Consider the following 15,000-nt stretch of genomic DNA (forward strand, 5'->3'; position numbering starts at 1 on the left):
AACTGCTTTATTCAGCATGTAAAATGAAACCCTTGTCCTTAAGTAAAGGTCAGCATTTGGAAAGTTTTGGTTTCTGAGCAACTGGGATTCGGCTAACTCCAGAAGAACGCCACCACGGCCCTGAACCCGGGGGGTAGGCGTCTCTGGAGGTCGGCGTCTCTGGGGGTCGACGTCTTGGAATCGGTAACAATCAGTTATTGTGGGTCCCACCAGCAGGGTGGAATATACAGGAAAAACAAACTCCCACTTTCAGCTGTCTGTTCCTTGAAGAGGGCCGTTACCTCAAGGGCTGACACGCTAGCGCAACACTTAACCTGTAGTCAGCTGACCTCTGACTCCTGTATTCTTCGCCTTTGCTCTCCCTGACAGCCCTCCACCAATTAACTGACCCCTCTGTCAGAGTCTGTTATTGTTAAAGATTCTTTTCACCATCTGGGAAGACCATGCTCTGAACAGTAGATTATACTCCCAAGCTGCTGTCTCCAAATAGCAAACGCCGAGCAGGTCTGAGGAATAAGCAGGTTCCTTTAGTTCCTCTGTGAGGGTTTTCCAAGCTGCAGTGAATGGATATTATGACGTTGAGTTCAGCGAGGACACAGCTTAGGACTGCTAGCTTAGGACACAAGTCAGGCAGATCATGACTTCTGAACCAAGGCTGTCAATCATTTGGAACACCTGGCTAAGCCCCTCCCCCAGTCCTGAAACGATCCTGTCAATCAAGAACTCAGCTGATGAAGAAATATCACAAACGGATATACACAAGGAAACGATCGTTTTCCCCGTTAGTTTGATTTGGTTACACAAGGACCACTAGTGAGGGCTGGTAGAAGCCTCATTTTCACAACTGGAGCTGGGCTGACAGTAGTTGTCAGTGGTCATCCCTTCACCCTTCCTCCGGGGGGCGCCAGCAACCCCCCCCACACGCTTCAAACCCCGTTTGTTTGGAAGGGTTTCAGGGGGTTCGGGACAACTGCTCGGGCTCAGTCAAGCGTCAGACAGCTCGGCTGAATCTGAGGGGATCAGGGCCCGGTGGGCCCCCCGGAAGACCCGCTCGGCTGAACGCACTGGCCCGGAAAACAGTTTACCAGATGTTTTGAAGGTGTTAATTATAGCGCATACTGTCACAGGGCGAGAAACCCAGTGACGTCTCTTTCACCAGCCTGTACATAATTAAGCGTCTTAAGGTCCTTCTCAGTAGCCCTTGTGGTTGTGGGGGTAAGACACACTCACACTAACTACACTCTCTGACTCAACGCAAGCTGAAACGAGCAGTTAGCACAATTAGCACAATAGCTGCACGTTTCTCTCACGTGCGTTAAACAAAAAAAAAATGTAAGTTTTCCCGTATGCACCAGCGTAGATAACTACGCTGCTTTAGAAGACCTGCAGGCTGGCCTGCCAGGTGATGGGCTCTCTGTGGGTCAGCACAGAGGACGGTTCTTAAACGCTAGCCAGCCCAGCGATAGCTGCAGACTCCGGGCATCGTGTCTTCCAGCGTGATGTAGGCAGCCAGCTGGAAGACCTGAAGTGGGTCTGTGTCTCACGAGGCTCGATCCTGAAGAAGATGCCTGTCATCGATCCATCGCTCCGTCCATCGTGCAGCCTGCTGACGTCACGACAGCGCGAGCTGCTATCATCTCGTGTGTCCGGTAAAAGAGACAACATGAAGAAAGACATCCGTCTCTTCAGCAGGACGTATATATATTTCATCAGTTGAGAAGCAGTCGAAGGAGAGCTGTCCTCCAACCAGGAACTCCTTTATACCCTTCACCTCAGTGCTTACAGTAAAAACCACAGTAGTTTTACACACCACTGTAGATAAACAGATACTTCAACAAAGTTGTATTTTTTATTTTCCTGACACTCTTTTTTTTTTGTTTGGTCTGAGTGTCTGCAGCTTCCTCGACTGTGTGCGTGTAATTTGAAAAACAAACTGCTTGGATGGGGCTTCATGAATAAAGGATAGGATGGGGGGGGGGTTGCTTCCTGCCTTCTGGTGCAGGTGGGCTGATTCGGGGGGGGGGGGGGGGGCTGAGGTGTGATTGACGTCGCCCCACCCCCGACGTCAATCACACCTCAGTGAGGTAAAGAGGAGCTCAGCCAGTGTCTATCTCGCGCTACGCGAGCTGCTTCGTGTTCAAGCTGCACTTGCGTGGCTCCTGCCGTGGCACTCGGCCCGTGGGCCCGGCCCGACACACGCACCGGTTTGGTGGAGGGTGGTGGGAGGGGGGCATGGCAGGGACAGAGAGGGGAGGAGGAGGAGGAGGAGGAGGAAGAGGAGCGGTCCTTAATCCGCCCCGCCGCCTCCACCCGCCCCAGCGAGGAGCTCTCGCCACAGAGGCAGTCAGACGGCTCCGGCGTGCCAGCCCCTGACAGGTGACAAAATCAAAGGTCACACGTCACTTTGAACTGCCAGCGTTTGTTGCCCCACTGATCCCCCCCTCACCAGTGCCGACCCCCCCGCAGAGCTGCACCGCGGCAACGAGTCGCTCATGAGCCTGGCAGCTAACCTCAACCCCCCCCCCCCCCCCCCCACCACCACCACCACCACCACCACCACCACATCCGCGAGAACTTTTGTACCTGCGGTTTTGATAACGATGAGGTGTCTCCGTGACTCTCTGTCACCGCCGTCGCTGTCGACGAGCTGCCGTCTCTCCCTGCCGGGGTTTTGTTTACACTGTGCTGTGTGTGTTTTGTGGGTGTTTTATGGGGCTGGAAGAAGGTTCGTCCTCTGGTGCTAGACCACCGTAGACTAGAGGCGAGTGTACGTCGTCGCTCTGATATCTGTGCTGAAAGTTTGGGCTCCTGGGAGCGCATGACCCCGGCACCTCAGTGGCTGCAATAAATCCTGCAGACGTCTGATTGGGCGGTGTGCCACGTGGCCCCGCCCGCCCCTAGGAGCACAAACCCCTCCATTTCACTCACTTAACTTAGTGCTTACAGAACAGCTGTATTAGTGGATCGAATCTGATGCGTTTCCTCTTCTGCCCAGTCAGGGGCGGTGACAGATGAAGGCCGACGCCCCTCGCGGTCCCGCTCTTTTGCCAGGAGCCCTGGTCTCTTGACTCCAGACTGGGCTCGGGTCAGCCACACAGCCGGAGCTGGCAGCGGCACCCGGCCTCGCTCTGACCAGGGATCTGACAGCCTGGGAAGGGTCTGTTGGACCAGAGGGGCTCCAGTGAGAGCCCTTATCAGCCCTCCAGACCCGGGCTCTCTCTGGACCGCCTGGTCCACACGCCGCATACCAAACAGGGCCGAGCCGAAGCAGCTGCACAGGCTGGAGATGTCTGCCGTTTCAAAGAGGAGCACGAGGAGAGGGGCTGAGGGAGGCATGCAGGAAAAAAAAGAAAGAAAGAAGGAAAAAAGAGAAGGTACATATCTTAATGTCGGATGGGTTGTCTGCTGTGGGCGTGTATTCCCACCGCACCTGTCACAGCGAAGGTTAGAATTAAAAGCACAGATAGCACTGCTCTTCTTTCCCTGATAGCAGAGGAGAGAAAAAGTGCATTACCTGGCCAGGATGGATGGTGCCAGAGGGGGGCCAGAGAGGGGGCCAGAGAGGGGGCCAGAGAGGGGGCCGGAGAAAGGGCCGGAGAGGGGGTCTTGCTTGCCCAGTGGCCAAACTACAGCAGAAGCTTTTCTGCTCTTGGCCTGCTGTTGCCTGTCACTGAATCCAGAACAAAACCAACACCCCACACCGACCCGCCACTGACCCACGCTTGCCAAAATCCGAATGCCGCCCGAGGACGGTTCTTTTTTTCATTCACTCCCCCCAAAAAAAGAGGCTCTGTCTGTCCTTGCTTGATTGCTTAACGCTTAATTTGCGAATCCTGATTGATTGTGTCTTCCTCTCCAGTGCTCGGTACTAACCTCCGATTAACCCGGCCATTGAAGCTACATTAGTCTGCTGGTCGCCTGCTGCCTGCTTCCGTAACGCGTCGTCATGAGCTCCGAGATGGCTGAAGCTGTCTCCAGCTCTCCCTTTTGTTCCTGTTGCTTGGAGCATTTACATAAGAAGCTTATGGCAGCCTTTTAAACCAGACACAGGAACAAAAGCTATTGTTTGCTAAGCAACAATTTTTTGGACGTCGCTGAAAAAACTTATTTAAGGGACGTTGAGAGACAAAATAAGAAAGAAAAGAAAATCATAAAGAAGAAAGAACGTTCCCCCGATAGCTTTCGGGGATTTTTTCCGACTCAGGAGTTGCCTTATGTAAATATCGCGCACACATGACCTTGAAGCTCTTGATGTGTGATTGACAAGAGGAGCCAGAGGAGGAGAAATAACGATCTATCCATGTCCCTTCCTCCGGCAACGAAAATAGACATGTGATCCGGACGGGTTCCTGGTCCCAGGGGCCACCCTTGCTTGATGGAGTGTTTTCAATAGAGCGAGATAAACTCTTTATATTCCTGCCTATAGTCACTGCCCATCGCTGGCGGTTCGTCCGGCTCTGTAAATGAGACGATGAGATGTGAATAATTAATGCACAAATGTTCAGCGTGGATGACGAGAGACTTTTATTTTGTTGTTGTTTTTAGCTGTGATTTACTGTGATAATTATTAGGGGCCTTATTTTTGACTATAACTCGAGAAATGGACCGTTTGACTGAGACACGCTGCATCATACGTTGCAGAAATTGATCTATTACTAGACGTGTGCTTGACCTTAAATATTTAAGGTAGATACAGTATGTGTTAGAAATATGTTAGAAGGTAGAAACACAGCTGGGCCTGCATGTGACTTCCACATATTTAAGGTTGTTTTGGCTTTTCTGCTCATGAATACCTTCTGTAAAGTGCCTTTTACTGCCTTTAGAGGACCCGCCATGCAGTGTGTTAAGGTCAAAACGCTCAGTATAAAATAGAGAAAGGGACAGAATTGTGTTGTTTCTGGACATCAGTGCAGCGAAGAACACCGGGCCTCTGTGTACCCGACCGTACAAAACAACTCCACGGTATAACGAAAACGAAAACTTTGCTTTTGATTACTATGACAACAGTGTTGGCTGTTCAGCACATGGTCGTTACAAACTTTTTTGGGTTTTTCGCTGTCCATCTTCAACTCCCTGGATCTTTTCCCTTTGTTCTTGGTGTGTGTGTGTGTGTGTGTGTGTGTGTGTGTGTGTGTGTGTGTGTGTGTGTGTGTGTGTGTGTGTGTGTGTGTGTGTGTGTGTGTGTGTGTCAGTGACTGTGTGTTTTTGCACGCCCTTTAAAGAGAATCGAGTGGCTATAGGTTTGCTTTGAGGTCACAGACACGTAACTGTGTGTGAGAGGGAAGTCTTAAGGGTCTTGGATGACACTATTGTGTTGTCCGGTCTTGGTCCACTGAAGCATATCGTTAGCATTCTGTGTCTGGGCTCTCTTTGCAATGGCTGGGCTGAGGTTATAACCTCATGGACAACAGGGTGCTGCTGATGAATTTAGAGCTCAGGAAAGTGCAGGATTTATTTTCTTTCAAGAAAAAAAAAAGAACAAAACGACAAAAAAAACCCAAAACAGGTTGTTTGTTCTCTTGACAGATGTGGCTATTTTAATCATGTGAAATTGATTTTCATTTCTTCTGTGTTTCTTTTGTTTTGTGCTCGTTAGCAAGCTGTGGAGGACTTGATGGGGGAAGAGGACGAGGACGAGGACAGAGATGACAAGGTAATTATCACACATGCTCGGAGACTTATAGGGGTCTAACGCAGATTCATCCGCAGTCAGATGACTGCGAAGATGTGACCGGACTCCCTAAGCCAGAAGCGATCGCGAGTCGCCGTGGTGTGTTCCCCGACGCCGTTTCCTTTTCACATGCTTCTGATTTTCGTTTTTTTTCCTCTTCTTCTTCTTTTTTCGTCCTGAATACATGCGGCAGCTTCCAGATCCCTCATATATCTCTGGCGCTGAGGCTCGGTCTCCGCCAGCTTTCTCTTGTTCGGCTCGTGACATTTTGAGTGCGTCACACGAACGGCTGAGGCCCACAGCTGTGGCTTCTCGGCATCAGAGCCAAAGCACCACGGTAGAAACACAGGCCTTTAAATCCCAGCGTCTGCACAGCCACCGAGACCATCGGCCCTTTTTCAAGCCCGGGATGAAGGTGAATAGCGCAGACATAAATAAACTTGGCTTGGGGGCTCCAGTCTTCGGCTTCTGATATTTCTCAGGGCTTTGAAGTTCAATTAATAGCATTCAAATGTCTGCAGGCCAAATCCAGGGCAGATGGAGCTACGGCTAGTGACTGAGTATTGAAATGGAAGGATGAGGAAGAGTGACATTATTCCTCCCCAGAATACCACTGCTGCTGGGGCCTTTGTCTGTAAATGGGTCAGTGTAACCGAGGGTCTGTCTGAAGAAGGGTGCAGTAATGAGCACATAGCTGAGATCATCTGTGGAGTATGGGTTTTTTTTGTAGTCTGTGGCAAGTTTTGAAATATCCTGTGAAATGTACTTTAAAGATCATCCTCATCACGCTTACTCACTCTTGTTTTGACCGGGACACACTTCACGTGGGGGCCGCACTGCAGGCGTGATCGCGTGGATCTGTGGTGCAAGTGTGAGTGCACTGTGAACTGCTTTCATCAGGGGCGGAGCTTGCATATTTCGCATATGAATGGGCGGGGCTTGCATATTTCGCATACGAATGGGCAGAGCTTGCATATTCCGCATATGAGTGGGCGGAGCTTGCATATTCCGTATATAAAGGGGCGGAGCTTGCATATTATGCAATTTCCTGAAGGGATCCGTCCCAAGGGATAAATAAAGCTCTATCTATCTATCTATCTATCTATTCTATATAATAAGGGGTGGAGCATACATATTCAGTATATGAAGGTGGAGCTTGCATTAAAGGATACACAAACCAAATACTTTGGACTGTAATTGCAACCCCCAGTAAAAAATAATAATAATAATACCATGACTCCATGGAGACTGAGTAGAACAGTGTTTGGAAGCAGCATTGTTCACAGCTGTTTGTACTTTTAACGAGCAAAAGTAGAAATGACAGTGTCCAGAAATCGTGTTTATAAAGTTATTTCTTAAACATAAAAATGTTCAGTAGATGTTATTCCAGACTCTGGGGGCTTCTCTGCATGTTTGGCTGTGTGGACAATGATCTTGTGCTGAAGACAAACCCTGTGTAACCCTCAGTGAAATGCTGTAAGCTTTGAACAACGATACGTCAGACGTGTACGGTGTGCCTGCCGTGCCAAAGTCTACAAGTGGTTCACTTTTCTAGTGTTAGAACGGACCGAGTTTATAGGTCGTAGGTCAAGGATATGTTTGGCTTAGGTCAAGAACTCGAAAACAAGAAAGAACGAAAGAAAAAGCCACCTCAGGCTGGTTTGAGTGGGTAGGTAAATAAACTCAAGGTTCTGATTATTAGCCAGACCTTGTAGAGTGGTGTAATGTATGATGGGGTGAACCTGGTTTGAAGTCTAATCAAATTAGCCTTCGACGTGGGCCTCTATGCTGTGATTGTTCCCATGGCATCATGTGTTGTATCTGGACAGCTTACATCGTGTTTGTTTTACAATTACAATTACGCTAATATGGTGTCCTGCTCAGTGTTCGTTTGCTTTGGCAAGTCAGTAGAAAAAGAAACACACACACACACACACTCTAGTTATGGGACACTACATTACAAAGGACATTACACGCTTGCAGGTTTAACGGAGCACTCCCACCGCCTTCCTGTTCGGCCTGTGCAGCATCCTGGGTGCGGGTCTATTTTGTCATTCAGCGGCAGAAACATGATTATGTTTATTGCCATCACTGTGCCGAGCGCCCTCCGTATCACGCACTACAAAGACCCCAGCACACCGACCCTGATGGCCTCCATGTTTGATCTCCCCCTCCTCGCTGCCGCGGTTTCATTTCAGCTGCTGGGAAGTGGTGGATGGGCTATTTTTCTTCTTTATGTCTGCTTTCGTTTGATTCTCTCTTCCTCTCTGCGTTCTTTACGCACCGCGGCTGCTCTGACAACGGCTGCTGCTTTCAAAGCCGGTTAGGTTCACCGTATACGGAGTTAGGAGGGCGGGTGACACAGAGGCAGAGTTTTGACTCTCTCTCACTCTCTCTCTCTCTCTCTCTCTCTCTCTCTCTCTCTCTCTCTCTCTCTCTCTTTCTCTCTCACTCTCTCACTCCTTCTCTCCCTCAGAGTTGGTGACCCCACACTCTCATTACTTCTCCTGTTTGCTCAAATAGTAAAATATTAAGGTCAGGTCAGGGGAGGGCCTTTTTTTTTACTTTCTTTTTTTTTTTTTTACTGGATGAAGGTTTTGCAGTAAAAAAAGGATGAATAAATGTGCCAAGGCCTCATTTTAATTGAACCTGAAGCATACGTTGCAAGTATGTGCGATCTGTCCCAGATGTTTTAGCAGGTCCAGTGCTCGGCTCGTCTTGTGCTACACCAGGCAGCTATTAGCTGGATAACCTTTGACCCCGGAGCTAAATGGGGTATTACAAGGCAAAAAAAAAAAAAAGTGGAGCACCTGCTTCCCATTGGACGGCTCTCCCTCCGCAGCGGGTCGGGTCTGAGCCTCGACAATGTGTTTTCACTCAGCGGATCGCCGGGGCGATCATGAAAAGTGTCCTTCTCCCTCGCTGGCGTGGATATTAGCCGCTCGCTCGCGGTGAAAAGTCCTGCATCAGGGCTAATGGATGGTGATGTCTCAGTGGCTGAAGTAAAGCAGGCACCCTGGGGGTGTGTGTGTGTGTGTGTGTGTGCGTGTGTGCGTGTGTGTGTGTGTGTGCGTGTGGGTGTGTGTGTGTGTGTGTGTGTGTGTGTGTGTGTGTGTGTGTGTGTGTGTGTGTGTGTGTGTGTGTGTGTGTGTGTGTGTGCGTGCGTGTGTGTGTGCATGTGTGTGTGTGTGTGTGTGTGTTTAGGGGACAGGGGAGGACGTGTGCTAGGGCTGGCCCCGAAGGTTCATCAGACGTATCGCTGGGACGAACACCTGCCTGGTGAAACGAGGGCTGTATATCAAACATGCAGCTTTTGTTTTCTCGTGCCGGTGAGCAACGCAACGGTCTCCAGATGTGATTGTGGAATTGGCCGACCCGTCTAGACTGGGGCTCATGTCTGCACTAGCACTTACGGACCCAGTAACAGACGCTTGTGTTTTCTCCGAGGCTCACGGTTCAGCCGGTGGGCATCACAGTGGAGGGCCCACGTCACCTAAGGGCTGCTCCCAGTGCACCATCGTCAACGGGCTGTGTGTGTGTGTGTGTGTGTGTGTGTGTGTGTGTGTGTGTGTGTCACCACTAAAGGAGATTGGCAACCCGCATAATAACGAACCGGAAACATCTTAACACCCTCCCGATGAACTGAACACAAACACAGAGATGGAGTGGAAGGTAATTACGCAGGTGATAATGAGCTCACCACGCCCTGCAGGATTAATGCAGGACCCCCAACACACGCGTGGGCTGTAGCAGCACCACTCAACCTCTGAACACTCAGTATGCCACCACATCTGGTTTGCAGCTGTGTGCAGGCATAACCTCCCCAAAGGTGAATGAGTGATATTTTCACTGCTTTTTATAGCCGGTGCGCTGAACCTGGACCAGATTCGGTGATCGTTTGCTAATGCCTGCGACTGCATACGCAGGAGGAATGTTTTTGTTTTAATGTCCGGTCTCATCCTGACCAAGATCACACGTCCCAGTACCGTTCAGTGGCAGCAGTCCTCATTCCAGTACTGATCCAGTCCCGTAAGTGCAGGACGTGGGCCCAGCGCTGTGTTAGCTGCTAGCAGGCCTGGGATTGAGGCCCGGGAGTGTGGAGTGGGGATCAGATCCAGGGGTCGTCTCTGAAATCCAGGCTGCGAGCAAGACTCCGGGTCCCTGGCCAGAGAGTTTGTGGAAGAGTGCTGGGATTAAGGTTTCACGCATGGCTGGACAGTGGAGCAGTTCTCCTTCTCACACACACACACACACACACACACACACACACACACACACACACACACACACAGCCTCAGGAGGAGGCACCCCAGATAAGATACACACAGCAATCATGTCAAGCTCACGGGCTTACCAGAGCTTGCACACGCCTCCGTACATGACTAACAGCTGTTCAGAAGTGTGTGTGTGTGTGTGTGTGAGAGAGAGAGAGAGAGAGAGAGAGAGAGAGAGAGAGAGAGAGAGAGAGAGAGAGAGAGAGAGAGAGAGAGAGAGAGAGAGAGAATGTATATGTGTGTATGTGTGCGTTTGTGCTTTCTTCTGATTCTCTCTGGTTGCCGAATGCAACAGCGGGTAACTGTGTGTGACACTTCCTGAAAGAAAGAAACATGGCATCACTGAAGACATTCTAGTTAGAGAGAGAGAGAGAGAGAGAGAGAGAGAGAGAGAGAGAATGTGCAATAGAATTCTCGTTTCACTTTTACATAAAAAAAGAATAACCAACACATTGTTTGCTGTGTAAATCTTGTTTATTTTTATTCTGTTTTTCTTGTTGTTAAAGTACATGTTTATACGCATCTTTCATCGTGGCTCTTTCATTCAGCTGTAGGAGATCAGATAGCAGCAGGCTCGGGACAGGAGGGGTTTTGCGCTCTGCCTCGCACTGGCATTTACAATCAGTAATCAGGCATCTAATGGGCTTGGGGGAGCAGCACGGCTGTCTGATAGAAGAAGGGCTGTTATCGATGCCCTGACAGGTGCATGCTGGGTAATAACTGCTGCTGTATCACAGTCTCAGTGCCCTGGGGTGCCATTACGACACACTCCCGATTCTATGACCCCGGGTCTGTCGGCAACCCTAATACCCGTTTCACAGCCAGATCGCGCTCTCTCTCTCTCTCTCTCCCTCCCCTCTCTCTCTCTCTCCCTCCCCCCTCCCTCTCTCTCTCTCTCCCTCCCTCCCCTCTCTCTCCTCTCTCCCTCCATCTCTCTCTCTCTCCCTCCCTCTCTCTCTCTCCCTCTCTCTCTCTCTCTCTCTCATCAACTTTACATTGCTCCACAAGGGCCACATTAGCAGAAGAAAAACACAAACTAAGGCCCTTGCACCGTGAAATGCCAAAGATCTGATCCCGATTCATGCACAATTATGTCAGGCGGAATCTCTCATTACTTGCACGAGCTTATCTGTAGATGGCACATGGAGAGGTGGGCCCGGCGGAGGTGGGCCTGGCGCTGGTGATCGGCGCTGGTGATCTGCGTGATAGCCACGCGCCCGTGTGGAATTGGCCTAAAGAGTACGGAGGGGATTATTTTTAATACTTTTGAAAACTGTGACTGCAAACTTGTTCTGGGGCTTGTGATTCGCTGCTCATGTCCTCAGGTATCGAACACCCCCCCCCCCCCCCCCCCCCCCCCCCCCCCCCCCCCACATCCCTCAGGAGTGCTGAGGAGAATGGAGAGAGGGAGGGGAGGAGAATGGAGAAGAGAGGGAGGGGAGGAAAAGTTTGTGGCATTGTGAGTTTTTCTTTTCTTTCCGTGCGCCTCTGAAAGATGAAAAGCTTCACGGTGTAAAAGATGCTTTTGACTGGTTTTACCCCCACCCGCCCCCCCCCCCCTCCTCCTCCTCCTCCTCCTCCTTCCCCCCCCCCTCCTCCTCCCTCCTTTCCTGTTTCAGGAGACATGCTCTAGGAGCTGCATTTTAATCATGTTTGGCTAATACACAAGGAAACCTAAAGAAAGATGGCGCGATAAGAAAGTGCCCACAGACTCATGGCATTGTCTTACTGCACAAAAGCAGACACCACCTGCCGTAGCCTTCAGTGCCTCTGATCTGTGCTGTTTATCCTCTCTGTTCTTTCAACTCTCTGGCCTCTCAACAGTCCTCGCCACCCTTCAAAGTTTATGTATGGTCTTGTTTGCCTTAATTGTTTGATTGCCTTGCTTTTAAAAAGATCTCAATTTATTCTGGTCACAAGGTGCCGGGTTCTGGCGCCTCACGGGGCAGGCGTCTGCCACGTAGCCATATCCTCGAGGATATTTTGGCTTCCTGGCACTTTGAGTGGATTCGCGTCATGGTGGTAAGTGTGGTCCGTTTTTGTCTCGTGTCTAGCTCCTGTGACCCGTCGCCTGTACTGTGTGATCAGGTCTGCGTGTCGTACACGTTGCGCCTTTGTTCACTCTGTGCTGATCTGTCCATCATCAGACACACGTCTGTCTCTCTCCCCCCCCCCCCCCCCCCCCCCCCCCCCCCCCACCCGAAGGAGAACCCAGTTTTGTACGCCAGGCGGGAGCCACTGATGTTAGCATTGATGCTAACGCGTTTTGTCGGGAAACGTTTGACTGTTGAAGTCCTTGTGACGACAGTGAGAAGCAGTACTGGATTTCAGAGGTCCGTTCAGACTCAGTGGTTTGGTCGGTACCAACGCTGTAATGTGGCATCACCCTCACGCCGATCCTGCTACTCTCTCCCAGGTTCTGTCCACCTCAACCATGCTAGCGAGGACTGTGTTTGTCTCATCATGCGTCGTTAACTGTGTGTGTCTGCATCTCGAAAGTACCCACGCTGCACCAGGCCTGTGTGTGTGTGCATCTCGAAAGTACCCACGCTGCACCAGGCCTGTGTGTGTGTCTGCATGGTCACCACCACCTCGCAGGGAGTCCCTGAGAGCAATCAGCACTGCCCCGGGGTAACTGTCACTCTCACTACTGCCCCTTCCACTCCACAGAGCAAATCTACAACTTAACTCGCAACACAAAGCCAGAATCTATGCCAAGCAGTCAAGAACGCCAAGCAGTCGGAGCCTTTTAACTGCAGTTATGAATGAATTATGAGAGCACATCCCCGGTGTTTGTCTCCGCGACAGGGACACGTCTTTGCCTCCCGTGTCATTTCTACCGGCGTACCTCTTAAAGACACACTGTAGAAATCCCACATTTGAACACTCGGAATAGCAGGTCTGCACATTAATGTGTAATGAAGAAGCCAGTGACACTTTAGGAAAGGCGTGTTGGAAAACGCTCAACATTTTGTCAGCGTGGCGGGACGATGTAGCGAACACGGATCTCTGTGGTAGCGAACGACCCCCCCCCCCCCCGATACCCTGCAGCGCCCTGGTGCTGGTGTAACCGCAGTGAAGGTCCCGTCGGGGGGGGCAGGATGATGGCTGTTGCTCTGTGACGGCCTTGTTTTTCGAGATGGAGAGGGGGGGGGGTAAAGGGTGGGGGGGGGGGCAGATCCGGGGCAGCATCAGATCAAACTAATTGCGGTCTATTCATCATGAAGTGGCACCCTGGGACCCGGGGAGGACGGGGCAAGGAGAGGAAGTGTACGGGGGGGGGGGTCGCCGCGGGGGCGAGGGGCATCGCGGTGGGTCGGAGGAGGCCGGGGGGGGCAACGTTGGGCCTGACCTTGAGGCTGATGGAGTGTCTTGCCCGTTGGGTGCGGGTGCCTGGAGTGTAATGGCGAAGGTGAACCTGGATCTCCGGCAGCCCCATTAGAGCCTAATGCAGTTGTTTTAGCAGCAGAGCAGCGGGAGGGAGAGGTCAGGCCCAAAATAAACTTCATCCTCACCCTCTCTCTCTCTCTCTCTCTCTCTCTCTCCCTCTCTCTCATCCTCTCTCTCTGTCTCTCACCCTCTCTCTCTGTCTCTCTCCCTCTCACCCTCTCTCTCTCTCTCTCTCTCTCTCTCTCTCTCTCCCTCTCTCTCATCCTCTCTCTCTGTCTCTCACCCTCTCTCTCTGTCTCTCTCCCTCTCACCCTCTCTCTCCCTCTCACCCTCTCTCTCTCTGTCTCTCTCCACCTCTCTGTTTTCCTCTCTCTCTCTCTCTCCCTCTGTTTCTCTGTCTCTCTCCCTCACTCTCTTTGTTTCTCTCTCTTTCCCCCTCTCTCTCTCCCTCCCTCTCTCTTCCTCTCTCTCTTCCATTCTCTCTCTCTCTCTCCCCTCCCCCCCTCTCTCTCTCTCTCCCTCCCTCTCTCTGTTTCTCCCCCCCCCCTCTCTCTCTCTCCCTCCCTCTCTCTGTTTCTCCCCCCCCTCTCTCTCTCTCTCCCTCCCTCTCTCTGTTTCTCCCCCCCCCTCTCTCTCTCTCTCCCTCCCTCTCTCTGTTTCTCCCCCCCCTCTCTCTCTCTCTCCCTCTCCCCCCCCCTCTCTCTCTCTCCCCCTCTCCCCTGATGCATGTATCTGCCTGTGTTTATCCACGCGTCTCAGTGAGCAGCATGACAGTGTGATTCCACACAGAATTGCTACAAACTTTGACTGAGGCTCCAAACACGCAGACGTGGGCCCAGATTCCCAAACGTTGGGGTGAGCGTCTGCTCGAGGAACTCCAGCACTGGTGATGGTGGAGACAACAGAGAGGAGACAGATAGCCGTGGCCGTATGATAACAGGGAGATGTATACATTTCGCCTGTTCTCACGGGCATTCTTGGGGGGCCCTGGGTGAAGGTAAATAATTTATTTAAAAAATGTTTGCTTCAAAACGAAACATCTGCTTCTTTCATGTCATTCTGGCCAAGTGCCAAAAGCACCCAAAGATATCGTATGCTAGGTGAAGGTCACTGTCTCAGCCTAAGAACAAGGGCTCTCCAGCAGAGACGGTGACCTGTGACACCACCATTTTGCTTGGAGAACTTTGATACGGCTGTTGAAACATGCGGTCTGAATGTTTGCGGTTTGAAAGCATCCAGTGGTCGTCCTTTTACCTTTTAATGATTGCTGTTCTTGGAAGGGTTAGTGGGACATCGCTCGATACATACGCCATATGCCACTTTGGAACAAACGTCTTTGTGCTTGTTGCTTTCTGACATATCACTCCCAAGGGAAACTTTACTTCATTTCAAGACTGTATTTAAAAACGTTACGTGCTGTGTAGTCTGAATCGTACAGCTGACAAGACACCATCGCTTGGAATTGAACTAAATAACCTTCTCAAGCAATGAAGCGCAGAGGTTGCTGGGTGTTCCAGGTTACTACTGCAAAGTCATCACAATACCTCCATCACAATCCCTCCATCACAATCCCTCCATCACAATATCTCCATCACAATACCTCCATCACAATACCTCCATCACTGCAGCTCGCTGGTGTTAATGATCCAGGATTGCAAATATATG

At 51.0% G+C, this 15,000-nt stretch overlaps 1 protein-coding gene across 1 annotated transcript in view; it reads left to right on the top strand.

Annotated features, from left to right (window-relative positions):
- Positions 1 to 15,000, top strand: part of mctp1a (multiple C2 domains, transmembrane 1a) — a 113,206-nt gene that overhangs the window by 84,390 nt on the left and 13,816 nt on the right. The window contains 2 exon segments of the mRNA XM_076998090.1: positions 5,597 to 5,653; positions 11,866 to 11,967. Of these exon segments, the coding sequence (XP_076854205.1) occupies positions 5,597 to 5,653; positions 11,866 to 11,967 (159 nt within the window).

The sequence above is a fragment of the Brachyhypopomus gauderio genome, chromosome 3, assembly GCF_052324685.1.
Source record: "Brachyhypopomus gauderio isolate BG-103 chromosome 3, BGAUD_0.2, whole genome shotgun sequence".
Classification (NCBI taxonomy): Eukaryota; Metazoa; Chordata; class Actinopteri; order Gymnotiformes; family Hypopomidae; genus Brachyhypopomus; species Brachyhypopomus gauderio.